At 41.8% G+C, this 20,159-nt stretch overlaps 1 protein-coding gene across 1 annotated transcript in view; it reads left to right on the top strand.

Moving 5' to 3' along the window:
• The window catches only part of LOC134460336 (contactin-associated protein-like 5), a 151,084-nt gene extending 137,509 nt beyond the window's left edge, over window positions 1–13,575 (top strand). Inside the window, exons 18-23 of the mRNA XM_063212768.1 lie at window positions 1,371–1,604; window positions 3,348–3,481; window positions 5,255–5,342; window positions 8,378–8,596; window positions 10,951–11,022; window positions 12,927–13,575. Coding sequence (XP_063068838.1) covers window positions 1,371–1,604; window positions 3,348–3,481; window positions 5,255–5,342; window positions 8,378–8,596; window positions 10,951–11,022; window positions 12,927–13,129 — 950 coding nt within the window. The 3' untranslated portion in view covers window positions 13,130–13,575. The remainder of the gene's footprint in view (window positions 1–1,370; window positions 1,605–3,347; window positions 3,482–5,254; window positions 5,343–8,377; window positions 8,597–10,950; window positions 11,023–12,926) is intronic.
• Window positions 13,576–20,159: the final 6,584 nt, after the last annotated feature.

Here is a 20,159-nt window from a genome sequence, read left to right as displayed (position 1 = left end):
CACTTTCATTTTGTTCAAAGCGACTTAGTTACTTTTTTTTTCAGGGTATTGGTTACAGGCCCTGGAGCAATGTGGGGTTAGGTGCCTTGATCAAGGTCACTTCAGCCATGGATGGAGATGTAGGGAGAGGTCAGGGGGGATTCGAACCGGCAACCTCTGGATTGAATGACCAACTCTCTAGCCACTAGGCCATGGCTAGCCCATTCAGTGTTAATGCCTCCAAAGAGCCGTGATGGACTTCCAATGAAGACATACTGTACGTCAACGCAGTCTCACCCCAAGTAGTCAATTTCTGACTACCTTGGACCAGACTGCAATTTTTGACGTCTTGGGTATTCCTTCCACGTCACATTTTGACTATGTGGCCTAACCCTAAACCTATTCCTAAACCTAACCTCAATGACGTTATGCTGCCACAAGGGGGCTCCTTTGAGGACATAGTCAAAATGTGACGTGGAAGGAATACCCAAGACGTCAAAAATTGCAGTCTGGTCAAAGGTACTCAGATATTGACTACTTGGGGTGAGACTGTGTAGCGTATGCAGCTGCGTATATCTGATGGACTCTGATTGGCTCCTCATTAGAATGCTGTAATCCTGTTCTCGCGGGTCATTCAGGCGTAATCTCCTTGCTGGCCACACGCATTAACAATTCACTCTAAACTTTGTGTGATGGCTGTTTCCTTCCTCAGTTTACTGTACACAAGGTCTACTGTTAACCACATCTAAAGGCTTCATAAGGTTTACACTTTGGATGCGTACAGCAATGTAAAATATAGTCTTTACTATTTCCTGAATGAGCCGTTTCCTTCCTCTATTTAATGTACTGTAAGCCACACATTAAATGTGTACAGTAGAATGGTGGCCAGAATGGGTACTATGCTGCTGATTGAAATTGTGCTGCCTATTGCCAAATTGGATGTTTCCATGAATATTTACTAAATAATAAACCAATATTTACTAGTATAATCACAGTAGAATAACTTTTGAAGCTATAAATCTATTTAATATGATATAATATATACATTTCTGGAAGTTCAAAATAAGGGACCATGGAGAGGATCCCTCTTTTCATGTATGAAAAGTGCAATTTTCCCAGTCATAATGAACATTTATAATTTGGTGGTGGTGGTAATATTTGTGAATGGGCAGCATGAACTCTGGAAATGAACTGCAAAAAATATTACACGGTTTAACACTAAACTATTACAGAACCCTAGGGCTTATTTGCCAGTTTTGTTTTGTACTGTATGTAAGACTCTAATGGTGTAGCCTTCCATATCTTTGACCCATAAACAAAAGTCATTAATGCTCTCAATCTTAACTCCACAGGGACTGACTTTCACTTACTTTCACTTTCACTTTCTGCAGAGGTGTCGGCCTACTTCAAGCCCAGCACGTCAGTGTCCTACACTTTCAAGGAGCCCTATGAGCTGACGAGGAACAGCAGCAGCAGCAGCGTGCAGGCCTCCTCCCTCTACTCTGACATGACACTGCGGGCCGAGAACATCTCGCTGGGCTTCCGCACCTCCCAGGCCCCGGCCCTGCTGCTCTACGTGGCCTCCTACTACCGCGACTACCTCGCCGTCCTGCTCAACCGAAACGGTCTGCAAAAACTCCCGTTGCTTGCTCGTTCACTCACTCGTTCATTGGCCCACTAGTCTTTGTGATTCAACTCACTCAGCTGCTCTAATCTCACCCTTCATTTCATTTCAGCCGGGGCTTTGCTGCCTTTTCATTTAGATTAGCACAAGTCACCGAGTATCAGGAGACACCGGGGCCCTGTCTGTAGCCACCACTGCTCAATTCATGTGCAGTAAATTAGCCCTGCACATTGCCTGCATTCTTAAAAAGGGTTAACTGTTAGGAGTGTGGTGGAGAGAGAGAGAGAGAGAGAGAGAGAGAGAGAGAGAGAGAGAGAGAGAGAGAGAGAGAGAGAGAGAGAGAGAGAGAGAACGAGAACGAGAGAGAGAGAGAGAGAGAGAGAGAGAAAGAGAGAGAGAGCTAGACAGACAGACAGACATATGGAGAGAGAGAGAGACGGAAAAAGAATGAAATAGAGAGAGAGGGAAGGAAAGAGAATGGCACTGTAAATTAGAGATGCTGCTGCTACTACCATGACACATAAGGAAAGTGGATAGCTCCATAAACTCTGGACTGTGTCATTGAATGTCACTGTTTCATCACCTCCGAGCCTTTCATATTTACGCCATACAAGCATAAAGAGATTTATCCATAAATCATCAATGTAATCGTCATTATTTTCCCAGGGATTTTATTCTTTCTCTTGTTGGCGCTGTCCATGGTGCTAATTTGTGAGTTGTGAAGCAGCTGGAGGCCTATGTAGCTGAGTCTCAGGTGCTAGCATCGTCCTGTTTGCTGACTGCATTCCACGTGTTCAAGAAAAAAGTGCTAGTGCCACTAGTGTTAGCAGGGCTGGATTGGCCATAAGGCTTAAAGGCCATTTGCCCGGTGGACCGTTGATGATTTTGGCCAGGTCCTCCCCTAAATGTAGTGTTATCAATCCTCATGCCGTTATAGCAAACCTCTCCGAGTCAGATTTAAATATTCATTTTGGCTCTTGTGGTCAAAATGGCTCAAATGACTGAAAATGTTGTCAGAGATTTCGTTGTCTATTGCAATGCCTGCCGGACTGGTCTTGGCATTAAAATGCCCGGCCTGATTTTTCATCCCAGGCAAGCCCTGAGTGTTAGCCTACTCTAAATGATGACCTGTATCATGCCAGAAGTGGGTTTTCAAAGCAAACCTGTGCAGGTTTTTAATGCAAACTATCCTACCGTCTGAGTGTGGCGATCCTATTTAATTATTTATTCATGTTGAGAGAGATTATTGTCTATACCTCTTCGAACAAGCCTAATGTTTTAATTAGATCATTATCATAGATTAGATATTATCTTTCTTTCTGAAGGTAATTGGTATTCTGGGCCTTATGGGGATCGCTCTTTGATTTTTTTTTCATCTTTTACACAATTTCCCATATTGCCTCTGTTTTTGTATTGTAATTACTCTTGCACTGTCAAAAGATATACAGGCTAGATGAATTGGGGATGAACATCAAAGTCTAGTTAATGTTAGAAGTAGGAAAAATAATTTGTTATTTACTCTCCGTCAACGATAAGGGATTAAAATGTAATCCTCTTAAGGGTTCATTCTAAACCACACTAAATGCAATTGGCTGTGCTTTCAAGAATCTGATTCTCATTTCTTGGTGGAAAGCACATTTTTAGGATTTTAATTTTCACTCAGAGAAAGTGTGTACAATGAATGCTGCTTCTTTGCCACAGATGATAAGCCAATATGTAAATAATGGTTCTTCTTCTATTATAGGACAATTGGACGTCAAGTATAAACTGCAGAGCAACAGGGAGGCAGAGGTGTTCAAGACCAACACAAGGAACTTGGCCAATGGACAATTTCACACCGTCTCTATCAGAAGACAAGCAGAAAATCTCTACATCCAGGTAAGGCCTTATCCAGGTGACATCCTAACCAGGCAGTTGTTTTAGTTACAATGAAGTACTTTGTTACACAGATTGAACCTGAAGGCTCATTGACATCTGTAGAGGAGGTGATCACTTCGTAATTCACAAATGGTCTGATTACGCTTCTCTGGGGAGAGTTTCCTCGTCCTCCAGGCGGTCAGCCAGTAAGCAAACACACTTGGGCGCATAATAACATACCATGTCATCTGTCAACGATTGGTCACTACTAGGGATGCAAATTATCGATTAATTCATTAATCACTAGTTGATAGCCTTATTGATCGACTTATGATTAATTGATAAGTGGCGTTTCCCCCCCGAAATCTCAATGTTTCTCGGAAAAATACCTACTAAATCTAAAACTTTTCATTGAAAATTGAGATAAAGTACCACATTAAAATTAATTCTATTTCAATTCTTTAATCCAAAGGTGATTTAAATATTCCCACTATTCACACCCCTCTTCACACACACTCTTCACATGCCCATTGCACCTGGGTCTCTTGTCAGTTGAATTGTCGATTAATTGCGATTAATGTTTTTAATCGATTAATGCATTGATCAATTAATCGATTAATCGTTTGCATCCCTAGTCACTACTCATTTCAAATCAAAGCTGAGTCAACTCCTCCCACCCAAGTGCTTCAGAGCATCAAACATGAATTTCGAAGTAATTGATGTGGTCTGGCAAAACTAGGCTAGCCTTTGGCTGCTACGTTGCAAAGCTTTGGAACCAGCTTCCAGACGAACTTTTGACAGTTTTAAATCCAGACTTAGGACAAAGTTGTTCTCAGATGCTTTCTCTTAGTTATCCAAATTATTAATGTTTGATTTTAATATTTTAACTCCCATTGGCATACCCTTATTTAATTTCCTTGTCTGTGTTCTTATTCTTTTTGTGAGGCACATTGAATTCCATATGTATGAAATGTGCTATACAACTGAAATAGCCTTGCCTTGCCTTGCCTTGCCTTGCCTTGCCTTGCCTTGCCTTGCCTTGCCTTGCCTTGCCTGTGTGTGTGTGTGTGTGTGTGTGTGTGTGTGTGTGTGTGTGTGTGTGTGTGTGTGTGTGTGTGTGTGTGTGTGTCTGTGTCTGTGTCTGTGTCTGTGTCTGTGTCTGTGTCTGTGTGCGTGCGTGTGATTGTGAGTGAGTGAGTGTGATTGTGAGCGAGTGAGAGAGAGAGAATTTGCTATTTTTACACCTGTATCACAAAAATAACAACAAACACAATGCGCTGCAGCTAATGTTTGTCACCTAACAGAAGGTACATTTTGAAATTAAAGCTTACCTTTGGTGGTAGTAACATTTTGGAATATATGTATAAACTTTACTAGAATATTCTCTCTACTGCCATTAATTGAATGGCACAGGCTCAACAGCTGAGGCGAAGCTGTGTTTAAAGCACTTGGCAGAGCTAGGTGTAATTAAAAAGCCCTCCATGGTAGAGCACATCTGCGATAATTTGAACCCTGAAGAGTGCCATGCAGCTCCCATCCTCACACCCCACCCTCCCTAACACACATCTACACACACGCAGGCAGTGCATGGCTGCACTTTGAAAGCACTCACAGGTACACACGCACACACACACAAACACACACACACACACACACACACACACACACACACACACACACACACACACACACACACACACACACACACACACACACACACACACACACACACACACACACACACACACACACACGTGACCAGTGTTTCTGTGTGTTGTGTTTGTCCTCTGCCAGGTTGACCAGTATGAAGAGGAGGACTTCAACATCACGTCAGATGTGGACTTCAATGCCATTAAATCGGTGGTGCTTGGGAGGGTACATGGTGAGTAGGGAGAGAGGGGGACTTGCTGCCATCCTGACAACATATTCCTCTTCTCAATTTGCATTAAACCACATGTACACAGACCCACAGATACACTCAGACACACTCACAGACACAGACTGACACGCTCGCACGCACGTAAACACACACACACACACACACACACACACACACACACACACACACACACACACACACACACACACACACACACACACACACACACACACACACACACACACACACACACACACACACACACACACACACACACAGTTTTCTGTCTCTTTATCTTTCTTTATCTCTCTCTCTGTCTTTCTCTCTCACACACACAAATACACATTACGAACATTGGGTGGGCTAGTTAGTGGGCTATGAAGGCATCTGCTAGCAGGTTGGCAGTGTTAGGCCATATTAGTGTACAATTATGAATAAGGTTAAAAACAGTTGCCATTGAATATCACTGAATCCACTTCATTAGAAATCTGAAACATACCACTGATAGGCACAAAGGCATGGACAACTTCAGATAACTGTCAATGTTGCTATGTCCATAGAAAACAAAATGGGATCAATGTTCTTGGATTTGTTGTTGTTGCGAATCAGATTTCATTTGGCCCGACAAGGGGCAACTTGCCCCTAAAACATTACTAATCAAAACTTAAAACGTAGACTCAGTTCCTCACACCAAACAATGACACAGGTGATATTTATCCCGTGCAAATCGGGCTTAAGCCAAATGGGTAATGACAGATGGGGAGATGTCATAAGTGATCATTACATGTAGTTAGAGGAACCCCCTTGGCCATATGCCATTGCAAAAAAAACAAAAAAACACTTGCAAAACATTCGAAAAACTAAGTGCATTAGCTGCCTTGTTTTATCGCTGCTGGGCTTCCGGTAGTGTTTAGACGTGACATTTAATGAAGAAAAAATGGCTCTTTCCATTTAGTTGTGATAATGCTTGCATTATGTTTTGTTTGACTGGGGCAAGAACTGGGTCATACTTCTCTCCAAGCAACATTAACACTAAGCGCCGCTTCAAAAATGTTGCTGGGTGAACAGAATGAATAATAACAAATGTGAAATGAAGAACAAAAAGGCTTTTGAGTAATTCTTTCTTAAAACGCCTAAAACATCTAATTGACATTTTCGGACAGCCTCCAAACACGGTTTACAAGTCATTCTCAAACAGCAAACAATGTCTTAATGCAATATTTTTTGTTCTCCCAAGTGTGTGTTGAAAGTGTGATAGAACTATTATTATCAATATGCAAATTGGGAAAAGATGGAAAGGAAGGGGGAGAGAAAGAGAAGGGAGAGAGGGAGAGATGATTGAAGGAGAAAAGACGAGCAAGAGACACTTCGCTCTCCTCCAGGGATTGAGCAGGCTCACTCATACATGCATAATACATGTCATGTCTCCTCACTCACTCAGTTCTCTGGTTCTAGCTGTTGCATCTTACAGTACCACACCCGGCCCAGACTCTAGGCGACTCTGGTACCAGAAACCTACACCACCTCCTCTCATGACAGAACACCACAAACCGAAAAGAAAAAAAAAAGAAACACAGAAACACATGTTGCAGGTTCGGTTTGGCTCTGGTACAAGACCCCACAACCTCTTCTCCATGTCAATCCCAAAATGAAATATAGCAGTAGGCACAAAACATACTAAGCTGCACATAGTACATATATTGCTTTTGTGCCTTGCACGTGACCAGCACTTCATTTTGGCGCTGACTCCATACCTAATTTTGTCACAAGCAGAGAGAGAGAGAGAGAGAGAGAGAGAGAGAGAGAGAGAGAGAGAGAGAGAGAGAGAGAGAGAGACAGAGACAGAGAGAGAGAGAGAGAGAGAGAGAGAGAGAGAGAGGGAGAGAGAGAGAGGGAGTCAGTCAGTCAGTAGGCAAGGCGAGTGGATTTCCTGCTGCTCCACCAGAATGAGTCCACCATTGATCAGAGCCGACAAACGGAGGGCCTGTAATGAATACAAAGGTATATGTGAGGAGAAAGGAGAATGACAGAAAGAAAGTAGGGGTGGAGAGAGAGAGAGAGAGAGCAAGAGAGAGAGAGAGAGAGAGAGAGAGAGAGAGAGAGAGAGAGAGAGAGAGAGAGAGAGAGAGAGAGAAGGAGAATGACAGAAAGAAAGCAGGGGTGGAGAGAGAGAGAGAGAGAGAGAGAGATAGCGAGAGAGAGCAAGAGAGAGCGAGAGAGACAGACAGATAGAGAGACAGAGAGAGAGAGAGAGAAGGAATACCAGGGTGTGAAGAGAGAGGGTGAAGAAGAAGGAAGACAGGAGTATGGAGAGAGTCTGGAGAGCCGTAGAGCTGAGCACTAACACAATGCCAACTGGAGTGAATAAGGGAGTCTGTGGATTGGGCAGATACGATGAGAAGTCACTGTCAGGCATCTGTTTACAGCTTTGGCTCCAGGCAGTGTCTCTCCAGCTACTGTTATGTCCTTTTCAGCCCCCCCACCCCCCTCTTATTCTTTATCGCTATGGTTCCCTACTTCTTTTTCTCTCAGACACTCCCTCTCTGCGGTGCTCTTTCTCAGTCGTGCACTCATTCTTTCGTTGTCTGTATTCCTGTCTTCTCTATCCCGGCATATTTCCCTCTGTTTTATCGTGAGGCCTCTCTTATCGCCATCCCTCACCTCTTTTTCACTGTACTACTGAGCCCCGACTGGATGAACTGAATATCAACATCTCACTCCAGCACTTTCTCTCTCTCTCTCTCTCTCTCTCTCTCTCTCTCTCTCTCTCTCTCTTTCTCTCTCTCTCTCTCTCTCTCTCTCTCTCTCTCTCTCTCTCTCTCTCTCTCTCTCTCTCTCTCTCTCTCTTTCTCTCTTTCACACACACACACACACACACTGTTTGTACACCAGCTTATCTGACTTCATCTCGCTCTCTGACTGTGTTTCCTTTTCTCTTCATCACCTCCTCTTCTCTCTATCTCCCTCCCTCTGTCTCTCTCCCTCCCTTCTTCTCTCCCTCGTTCTCTGCTTCTTTCTCTCTGTGTCCCATGTTGCAGACTCGGTGGAGCTGGATCCGGAGATAGCGCGGCTGAACTCCCTGGGCTTCAGCGGGTGCCTGTCTGTGGTGCACTTCAACTCCATCACCCCCCTGAAGGCCGCCCTGCTCTACCCGGCCACCAGCCCCGTGGTGGTCACCGGGCCCCTGGAGGAGTCAGCCTGCGGGGCCTCTGCACCCAGCCAGCACCACGCCACCGAGACCACACACTCACTAGCAGGTAAACCACACATGCCACCGAGACCACACACTCACTAGCAGGTGAACCACACATGCCACAGAGACCAAACACTCACTAGCAGGTAAACCACACATGCCACCGAGACCACACACTCACTAGCAGGTACTTTAAACCACACACACGCCACCGAGACCACACACTCACTCCCAGGTACAGGTATATCACACACACCAAAGGCCTCACTCACTTGCCAGTAAGGGGAGCAGGAGGGTCTTCCACACCTAGCCACCACCACACCACATACCACACACTCACTTGCAGGTAACTTTTAATGAAGGATATTATCTGCAATGTTTGCTGTTTGCATTGGTCTGGCCATCATCATAGCACAAAGACCACCCTCATTCCAGTTAAACTTACCTACGCTGTACATCTCCCACCCATATTGTACAATTAAATATTTAGCCATACATTGAAATATTCTGAAGCTTCAGCAGGTTGGGCCTTCAATCCCAACTTGGGAAAGTAAAACCACTGCCATGGATTTGATTGCTTTGATCATAATGAGGACTCAAGACCTAAAAGCCTGGGTGCAGAGAGTGAAAACCTTACCACATTTTGCTCCAGCCAATTCAAAGAATCAGCTGATCCTTATCACATCCCGCCAGGTTGATGAGCTAATTAGTGAAAAGGCAGAAGAAAAACCTATACTGGACTTTTACTGTCTCAGTCCAGTTTTACCACATCAGTTCAAGACATCAGCTGATCATGGCGATCAGTTTGATCAGTTACATACTTCTGTGAAGTCACCTAGAATGAAAATAGAAGTCCTTTGTTTCTGATGCAGGGAATGGTATCTCTGATAATAGCTTAAGTGTAACTAGTTTCTAATGTTATCAGACCCTCATGCATTATTCCCTATAGTATACTAAGCATCAACAGCATCTGCTGTTTTTGATTGAACTGTAATCTCACCTAATCAGCCACATTGTTTTGTTCAGAAAGACAGTTGTGCTTTTCACCAGTAAAGCCCAACCTCATAGTTTCCACAGGCAAGTATACAGCAAACGTTAATTAATTTTTCTTTTCAAGAGTTTGCAGGACATAGATCTCAGTTGAATAAGGCCTTTGCAAAAGCATGTTAAAAAAGTGCCACTTAATTATTCATTGCAAGTGGAAATTCATCGGTCCCTCGATAGGATGGATGTTTTCCACACTCTTAATTTCTGCATAGGTATTTCCCACTGAATAAATTGGCTAATACAGTTGTTCGCCTTCCAAACTCGTGGGGAATCAGCTAAAATGGTGCATATTTTCTGTTGTCTCTGTGGATCAGCCTGAAATTAAATTGCGCATGTGTGTGTGTGCGTGCCTGTGTGATCACATTAGCATTTTATAATTAAGCAGTGCTATCTTGCCTTAAAAGTAGTTCCTATAGTACTGTTAGGAAGCTCAGCTATTCCCTCTTGAGTAGCCTCCAACACACCCTCTGACCACTGAAGCTCTCGTGGGACACAATCACAAAGGAACTCGTCCATCTGTTCTATATTTTTTTGCCCCCCCCCCTTGTCATTCTAAAATTAATAAGCAAATAAAATGTATCATCTCCTTTAGTTTTATTGTCATTAGCAGATGAATATTTAAGAATAAAGGCTTTTCATTATCAACATTGTGCATCATTTTTTTTTAAATATTGAATTTTGTACAATTTTGTTGAAACTTACTGACAGTATGTATGTTTTGTGCAGGTATTTCAAATGTGATTTTTTTCCTGATTCACTAGGATGATTCTCACTCTGCTGCACTGCATGATCTTGCTTGTGGCACAAGGCTTGGTGGGGTGTGGGAAGGGCACATCCATAGTCTGCGTTTCTGCGTTATTTCAAGTCTTTTTGAAGGGTTTAGTCACATTGGAAGCTTATATTAGCCTAATGGCCAGCCTGTCCTTGACCAAGGTCACCTGAGTGCAACCACCTCTCCATAGACTACCTGTGTGTCTGTCTCAGTCTCAGTCTGTTCACTGCCTCTGCTTGACGCTTTCACAAAAGTGTGATCACTTGCTGGTAGATAGTCATCTGACTCCCTCAAGAGTGGCTCATTGAATACTCCCACTGGCCATTCCTGTTTAATGAAATTAGGATGGATAATGTGGCAGATCGGTGTATTAATCTGCAAGAGGCATTGCGCTTGTCTCTAACATATTCTACTATATTGCCAAATTCCATCTCTGAGCTTTAATGGAGTCTTGTGGTCTGGTGAGACAGTAGTGTTCAATGAGTCATGTCTTTTGGAGTAATTATCTAAGACTCTTGTACTGATGATATGTCTTTTCCCTTTCTTTTCCCCATTTTCCATCCCCCTTTCTCTCTGTCCTTCCTTTCCCACTGCTGTAGATCATTTTGGCTCTGTAGGCACTGGTGAACCTATAGTCAATGCAATCAGCAGTGACTCTGCCTTGATTGGAGGTACTGGGAAACTCTCTTTTCTTACTTTTGTCCTACTGTGATGATGTTTTCTGAAGAGCCTAATTCACAAGTAGCATAATGAAAGGAAAGTTGACTTCCAGAAAACGGTGATGAAGTCCACAATATTTTTAGCAACATTTTTATCAACTGCAGTTTTTCTTCCAATAAATACATTGTGTTGAGCACCCAAGCAACCCATCAAAAATACTCCCTACTTCCCCATTTGTTTTGGGAGACAGTGAAAAAATAATTCTCAAAACTTATTTATGAATTGCACAGAATGCACAAATTACACCAAAACTAATTACACGTTTCAGGAAATTATTTGCTGATTAAGGATTTTTTTTGGCACCGTCGTCAAATACTTTGTCCTCTTAACTGCCTCCATAATGTGCCATTAAATTGAGTGGTGATGTATTCTGGCTTTCCAATTAGACATTTCCCTCTATCTAGGATAATTAAATGTGTCATGCGCAGCAAGTCTTTTCAAAGAGGAAAAAATGTTAGAGAAGGGATGATGACATTGGCAAAAATGAGTGCTAGTGCATGTTGTTGTCCCCAATTTAAAACATTCATTTAAAACCTCATTATTGTAATCATTAGATTATTTAAAGATGCCACATGAACGTCATTGAAGGCTTTTGAAGGTCTCCTTTGTAATACTTCTTCATTACCTCTGAATTTGTTTCAAAGGACATAAAGAACAGAAAGGAGGTTGAAGTTCAAGGATGGTTTATGGCTCCATTACTATTATGACTACTCTAGGAACTCAGAAGGAGGGTATAAACAGCACAATTGTCAGTGTGCATATATCATGCCGTCCTTGTGCCTCTTGGACCGGTTTCGACACAGTCTCATCCCAACTAGTCAATTTCTGAATACCTTTGACCAGACTGCAATTTTTGTCATCAAGGGCATACCTGCAGTGTTGCGTGTTGACTAGGTTGCCTAGACCTAGACCTTTCCCTAAGCCTAACCATCAGTGAAATTAGGCTTCCACAAGAGGGCGCCTTTGAGAGACACATGTCACATTTTGACTCCCAAGGGCATAACGCAGACGTCAAAAATTGTAGTCAGAAATTGATGAGTTGGAATGATGCAGTGTACAGTATGTTTCAAAGTCACACCATGATGACCATTGAGTCAACATTCAGACAACACCACTTGGTTGAAAGGTGACCAAATTCTTGTACTAATTGATAGAATGTATAAGTATAAGCTGCTGTTCCCAGACAAAAACAATCCCTAGTATTTGAAAGTATTTGAAATTGAAAAAATCCTGAGAGAGAAGTTTTTACATACAGTAACACATGGGGAACATAGAACTGTGGGAATATAGATAAAGCACTTCCGTGGGCCCATCACAGAAAGCACTTTTGTGACCCCATCACAGAATTTTGAATAAATCTGTGAATCTGCCACTGATTTTGTGTCACAATGGTTCGTGGTTATTTCACAGATTTCTGTGAGATCATTTTGCACTCAGAGAAAACCACTGGACCATGTGAAATCACCTTCAAGGATGGAAATACTGTATATTCTCAGTCTTAACCACTGGTCATTTACAGTGGTAGAAGCCAAGTGCCACTGTCTGGTTGTGTCTGAAATAAGAAGATATTGCTTTATTTGCTGCTTAGCATATTGTAACAGGGTATAGATGTGACAGACTGTGGGTATAACAAGGTATACAACAGTTACATTAATAATTTGATATTTCTAGCCATCCAGAAAAAGTTAATGAAAGGCAATTATTCCTGGAATGTAACCTTAATTACACCCATGCTTTTAGGGTAATAATGTCATGTTGTCATGTGAACATGTTGTCCCTTGTGGCTGCAAACGTTGTCCCTTGTGGCTGATGTCACAGGGTAATGATGTCATGTTGCTGTCGTGTGTGAATACAGGTGTCATCGCCGTGGTGATTTTTGTCATCTTGTCAGCGCTGGCCGTCATGGGCCGCTGCCTGTATCGACGGAAGGAGACGTTCCAGACACAGCAACCCAAGGGGATCAAGGGGCCCGTGGAGGACAGCCCAGAATTTCCCTTCAACAACGATGCCAACACGCAGTACGTGCTCAGCGAGAGCCAGAGGGAGCACTTCATATGATACAGTACGTTTACAAGTAGGACTACTCCTACCCCAATCCGACTCCCAAAGTCTACCCCAAACCGACTAATCCTACAAAGAAAACATGCAAGCCTTACAGAGAGAGCACAGAGACTTAAGCATTCATGGAGTGGGTTTTTTTGCATAATACTTGCAGGAACTTTCAACAATTGGGAATGCAGTGCTGAGGACACAGTAAGCAGAAAAATAGAGGTGATGATAAAATTCAAAAATAAAAATGTGTGTGCGAACAAATTGCCCTTATAAATGATTTTTCTATTTTAATTTTGTACATACATATGAGTACAGTAACTTTTTTGGCACAGTTATGTGGCTTGAGTTTCTAAAAGGTTTGTGTGTGCGTGTGTGGAAAAAAATGTGTCAGAAATTGTAAATAACCTTTAAAAAGATGTACATGTCTATAATACCTTTATAACAGCTATCTTTCCCTCTCCCCCCAAACACAGTTGCACACTGGTTCTCCTTCAGCACATAAAGCATAATTATGCACACATGGCACATGGCAAACGTAAATAGAGACATTGTTTAGATTTAAACGCCATCTTAGTGACGCTAAATAATGTATTTACAATGGGAGCTGTATATGTATGTATTCAGTTCAGCATTGTAAATGGTATGGGTGTCAATTTAAGTAACTCTGGAAGTTTGGAAGTTGTCAGGATAAAAAATGTGTTTCCTCTTTTACAATTTGGAATAGCTGGTGTCATCACAGCCAGCAAAAAGAAGCAAATATAATCTCACAATCTTAACCACAATCTCACATGCCATGTTACTGCTTGCATTCATGTTGGAGAGCTCACGTCTACTTTTCCATTATTTTAGTGCAGGAAAAAAGCACTCCCAACAGCAACTGTGGTTGCTACAGAGCACAGCTGACACCACATGCGCCACATGCATACAGCAAACTCCCAATGCTACTCCCATAGAGAACAAGGAAGGTAATAAGGGAGTGACAAACCAAGAAAACAGAGACTTTCAGGAAAGAAGAATAAAAAAACTTCTCTTTGATTGTGACATCTCTATCTAAACAGCATGAGATTAGGAATTGGCGTAGTGAGCAGGATGTTGGGGGAAGGCGGTGCTGGTGATAGTGGGCAGACAAGGGGTGTTTGGTGGAAATGCTCATCTTCATAGAAAGCTCTGATTAGCTGACAGGCTGAGTATAATTCAGGGAAAAAGGAGTGTATAATGAAAGCTTTCTAAACTGAGCCAGGCAGCGGTGGTAGTGAGGATGGACGGAGACAGAGAGCTGATGAATTACAAGCTGTCATGCTGTTCCTCAAAATATCCCGTCAGCAGTAGCAGCAACACTCATCTAAGTGCCAGCCAGCTCAAAGTCTTGTCAAGAGCACAAAAACATTACCTGTGAAGAGACTATCCATCGGATCATTCTCTGACAGTGGCTGGGCTCATAATGTCCGCGTTTTGGCTCATTTAGCAAACAGGATGCTCTTAGTCAGCGGGAGAATCAAGAATCTGGAAAAGTGCTAATTTGCAGGGCCAAGAAACACCATGTCCTCATCACTGCACTGAATGCATTTATAAAATCTTAAGCAAACTCGTCACCAGAGATTCAGCACAGTAGTACGGATGTGGCCATTCTGCCTTTTGTGGACTATATTCTATTGAAGGTGTGTTGCCCGACGAAAAGTACCCATAAAAGCTATTGTATACTTGAAAAAAACTGCATATGCTGACAGTCTTGATTTTGTTATCACCAGTCTTAGTTCAGATGCTATAAGCGCTGCTTTTTATTTGTTTTTGTTTCATCATACTGTAGGTTTCTTGCACTCCAACAGCAACGAATCAGTTGTCTTGATGCATACTGTACTTCTGGTAACTGTCACAAGTATAACAGTAAGATATCAGTAGTATGCATTAACATACCGTACTTTTTATAACCATATGTTTTCTTTTAGACTGTTGGGAACTACTGCCTCAAATGTTCAGAAATACAAACACTTCTGCTCGAGGAACGACTGTCATAGGTTTCTCTCCCCTGTAATATAAATATAAGTGAGGTATTTAGAAAAACACAACAAAGGTACTACTCACTATTTTAAGTGGGAAATGCTGCCTGAAATGTTCATAAACACACATACACAGCTCAGTGGTATTTCCTCACAACATTTGGAAAATCCACAAGAGCACGAGATGTGTTTTTCTGTTTTGTCTCTTTACCTTAAAGGTACAGTATGTAATATTTTAGTAGTTTATTTTCTGAATTCATGCTGCTCATTCATAAATATTGCCCTTTTCATGAATATTTACCGTCATAATCAAATTCTAAGTATTTATCATGACTGGTGAGATTACACTTTTCATACATCTTTTCCATGTCCTCCACTTTTAGTTTCCAGTAATAGTCATTTTCAGCTGTAAAACGTACTTATAATTTTGTTATACTAGTTAATATTAGTTTATTACTTATTCATGAAAAGATCATATTTGGGAATAGGCAGCACAGTTGCAATGAGCATCATACCTACTTTGGCCACCATCCTACGGTACACACTTCACCTTTAAGCTTACCACAGCGGCAGCTTCAAAACTCCCCTCTTCCCTACTAGCACTGTCAAGTCTCAGACATGGCACAACCGAGCCTTTATGTGCAGCTTTCATGAATATTGCTGCTATGGAGATGTTGGAGCTTCTCCTAAGCTGTGCCACATACAGCCAGATCTGCTCAGGAGCATTTCGCATAATGTCATCTTCAATACAGAAGAACCAGAAGTAGAGTAAGGTTGGGGGAGAAACGACTATAGCCAATTATTCAAAGTGAAGCCACTTCAAAGAACATGCCAATACCTATTGCCTGGCCAACACTCCTAGCGTAGCAAATTCAGTAGGCTTTTCTTGGTAAATAGTGTGTTTCCCATTCAACTGAATTACTGAGTTTATTCTACATTATTTTCTGATGAGGAAATCTATAATGTGATAGAGGGGAGAATGGCCTGCTTTCTGGCAGGTAGACTTATCTCTTTCTCTTCAGTCTGTGTTTGGACAGGATGTTTTGTGGTGAAGTAGAGCCAGGGGAGACTTAAGAAGGACTAGATGAAAGCGACCTTCCTTCTGCCACTTCTAAACTTTTGTTCTGCTGTTTTGATTTGATTTGAGACCAACTGTGGCATACTTTTTTTGATGTCAGCTTACATTGTAATCATGCAAGATATTAGTATTTAATGAGATGGGTGATGTCAATGAAGTCTTGAATCTGGGTAACCGTCATTAATTCTGTACAATGTCAAGGTTTTGTAGTACCATGATTGTTTTGATTAATGATAGTGTCATGTTCAATTATATAAAAAAATACAAAGGATAAAAATAAAAAGCAAAACTTTTTTCTGTGATAAGTTTTTATGTTCCATTACTGTCATGGTAGACGTGCAAAGAATTGCATGTTCAATTTCACTTCACAAGAGCGACAACATCATGTGCACATGAAAACAAGCTTTAGGCCTATAGTGTTCAAATGGAAGTGAACATTGTCTTTGTGTCTTTGCAGATATCATCAAACGTACAAGTATCTCCATCCTCATCCTCATCAGATTAGGCCTACTTAATGAAACCCTCATGTCCATGTCCCTTACATTTCCCTCTGGTAGCCTACAGTGCGATTCTTCTACACAGTAAATTGTGTAGTGTTAAAATAACACTTAAAGAGTTAAAATTAACACTGTTCTAGTGTCTATTTGGTCCTGCTCCAGATCAGTGTTAAACACTGGTGTTAGATTTATAGTGTTAAGCTAACACTATAAAGAGTAAAGCAGTTTCGGGGAGCACCCTACTAAAGAGTAATTAAGCACCTCCCATCCTCCACCATGACTGAAACACCCTGCGCCTGGCATCAGTTTGCCACACTGCTCTCTTAAGATAATGTTTGAAGTTGCTGAAAATATGTAAAATGTCTATATTTGACATATCAGTCTATGCTGTACTGCACCACAATGTGAGAGAAATTTCAGCTGAGCATGTATGAACACAATCTAGTGGGGACTAATACAAAATATTTTCCTTAATGAAGTTTAAAATATAACCATACCATCTACTTCAAGTGCACAATGGAGCAAGCAATGTAACATGTGCTGTTACTGACTAGCTCACAAAGCAAGGCACAAGATGTAGCTAACAAATGCCATAAGCCAAAAGCGCCTTTAGCTTGCTTGCAAACATCAAGTGCACAATGGAGCAAACAATGTAACATGTGCTGTTACTGACTAGCTCACAAAGCAAGGCACAAGATGTAGCTAACAAATGCCATAAGCCAAAAGCGCCTTTAGCTTGCTTGCAAAGCAGGTAAACAAGCGCTATGCTGTGCCATACTGACCAGCCAGCAGGCAGGCAAATATTTAAAGCACTGTGACAGTCCAGGTTTATATACAGGCTCAAGAGTACCATGTGACCAGATTGATTAGGAGTTTTTCAGGTGCAAGCAATTGAGTCATGATATACCAGCCCTAAGTAATTAGGTTTGGCCAGGCGCTGACGGACAGATTGGTTGTGAGGGGCCTGCTTGTTACCGGCAAAGGTGTAACAAGTGCTCAAGTTATTTCTTTCACTCAACACATCTTTTGTGTGATGTTGTGTGCACAGCCAAACCTTAGATCAACCCAACCAAGTTGAGTTAAATGAATGAAATGGAATAATAAAAAAAGATTGTGTAAATGATTAAATCTGGAGGAATTGCTTGGTTTTTACTGTAACCAAAGGGAACATTTCTAGGTGGTAGATTTTGGTTTGGTAATAACCCCAACCTTTAGAGAACCAAAAGTCAAACGTTCTCTTTACGTTCTCTGTTACTAGGGCATACAATGGCGCAGACAAACTCCATCACCTCGAGGAGGCGGGGGCTCTCTGGAGTACTTCTAACTCCACACAATTTAACAACTTCATTTGTCACTGACACTGGAGAGCATCTCACTCCATTTGGTGTTGGAATTACTCCAATAGTGTTAATAAGCCTTAACACTGCAAAATTAACACTGGCGAATTTACTGTGTACTTTTGGCTGAAAACGGCTGTGTGCACCGTGTCTATTATTCATGGAAGTGCTCCTTTTTTGGCCCGCTGGTTCTTAGACATAAGCTAATGGCGAAGATAAACCATCACACAGCACACAGTGAATGTTGCAGTGTTAATGCTACTCTTAGGACCAGGAATATATGTGTTGAATGTGACAAAGTGTTGAATGAACACTGTAAAATCTACGTACTGTGTACGCCCACACATATCCCACGACTCACATGTCTCGGGTTCTCTGCAAGTTGGTGTATCGATTTAGAAATCTATAAAACAAAGATGGAGATAGTTTGGCTGCCGAAGAAGGTGTTTGCGTTAGTGTACACAATGCACAACGACAGAAAGTACAATGAATAATATACAGTAGGTACATGTATGTTTTCAGCTCATGCTAGACAACACAGCCAAGCTAAATGGCAACCAGACTGAAAAAGAGTTCATGGAAACATGCTTATTTGTCTGATGTGTGTTTGTGTCTCTCATGATATTAGCACTTAATATTTCAAGTGTTTCAGTTACGATGTGACTTGGGACTACTTCCTGACAAGAAATAAGACAAATGTTATTGAGACATGTTACATAGCCAGCCCTCTGCGATCTTTACTAACTGGGTGAATAAATATGACGACATGTCCATGCAAGTGTACAAATAATAATGATGATTACAGGTCAATACTTATTTGAAGCCACTTATAGTGCATTCAGGCCGACTGAGAACTGTGCTGGAGCCCGTTGCCGCACCTAATCGCGAACCAGCCGTCATGTTCACGCCACAGATATTTGCATTCGTGAACTGGAAAGTTGGTTCGCAGCAGGTTCATCCGGGTAACACAGTCACGTGCGGAAAAAAATCAGAGCCCGGTATGAACCAGAGATGTGGACTTGTGACTTGTGACTTGGACTGACTTGTGACTTGAGTCACAAATGACTCGACTTGAGACTTGACTTGCCAATATTAGGAATGACTTGTGACTTGACTCGACTTGTACGCTATTGACTCGAGACTTGACTCGACTTGACAGTTTTAGCTTGCAATGACTTGCAATAGCGTTCCAAGTCAATGAATATATTATTTTTTTACATTTGTGTGTGAAAAAAATGCATGAAAGAATGAAAGACTAAAAGATTTACCTTTAACCATAGTCACAAACCATGCTAAAAAAACATGGTCAAATGTGGGTTGCATGGTCACCCAAAAAACATGAAAGCTTGTTTGCAGTCGTGGTGTAATGGTTAATGGTAATGGAGTTGGACTGAAGATCACAGAGTTGCAGGTTTGAATCCCACCCTTAGAGTCACCGCTCCCTACACCTCCATCCATGACTGAAGTGCCCTTGAGGAAGGCACCTAACCCCACATCGCTTCAAGGACTGTCACCAATGTGTGCGCTGGATAAACAGTTAAGTGTAATTTAACCCTCTGAGGTCTAAATGCATTTTAGGCTGCTTGCACCACCCTGACATTTTCAAGTATTTTCATTTCATATATATATATATATATATGGAACCTGGAAGGTCTGAGGTTTCTAATGGTGTGACTTATATGTTTCAATGACAAAAACTCACTGAAGCCTCAGCCAGATGACACCGCAACGCGGGTTTTTTTGAATCCGAGTTGCAATAAAGTTGCAACCATACAGCATGTTTCAGTAAAAGATCATGTCCTAATGACAACGACAGGCTTGCTTCAGAATACACATTTCTTTATGTGAAGTTGTTGAGAACAAAAGTATTCGCTAATGGCCGTGATCGCCCACTCTTATCATGCAAATGACCTGTCATGCAGGGAGTCCACCAGTCTCTGACAGTGCCAGAAAGTTTCACATTTTTTTAACAGATCCAGCGAATTTTGTTTTCGATCTACAGACATATGCCATGGCTTGTTTAAAAGCTGAAGATCTTAGCTTTTTATTACTAAAAACGATACATGTCTAGCCTCTCCCATTCCGAAGTTATGTCCATTTTAAGCGACGGATAGTTTAAAGGTAGGG

The sequence above is a fragment of the Engraulis encrasicolus genome, chromosome 12 (genome assembly GCF_034702125.1).
Source record: "Engraulis encrasicolus isolate BLACKSEA-1 chromosome 12, IST_EnEncr_1.0, whole genome shotgun sequence".
NCBI classification, from domain to species: Eukaryota; Metazoa; Chordata; class Actinopteri; order Clupeiformes; family Engraulidae; genus Engraulis; species Engraulis encrasicolus.
This window is presented reverse-complemented; position numbering and strand designations above follow the sequence as displayed.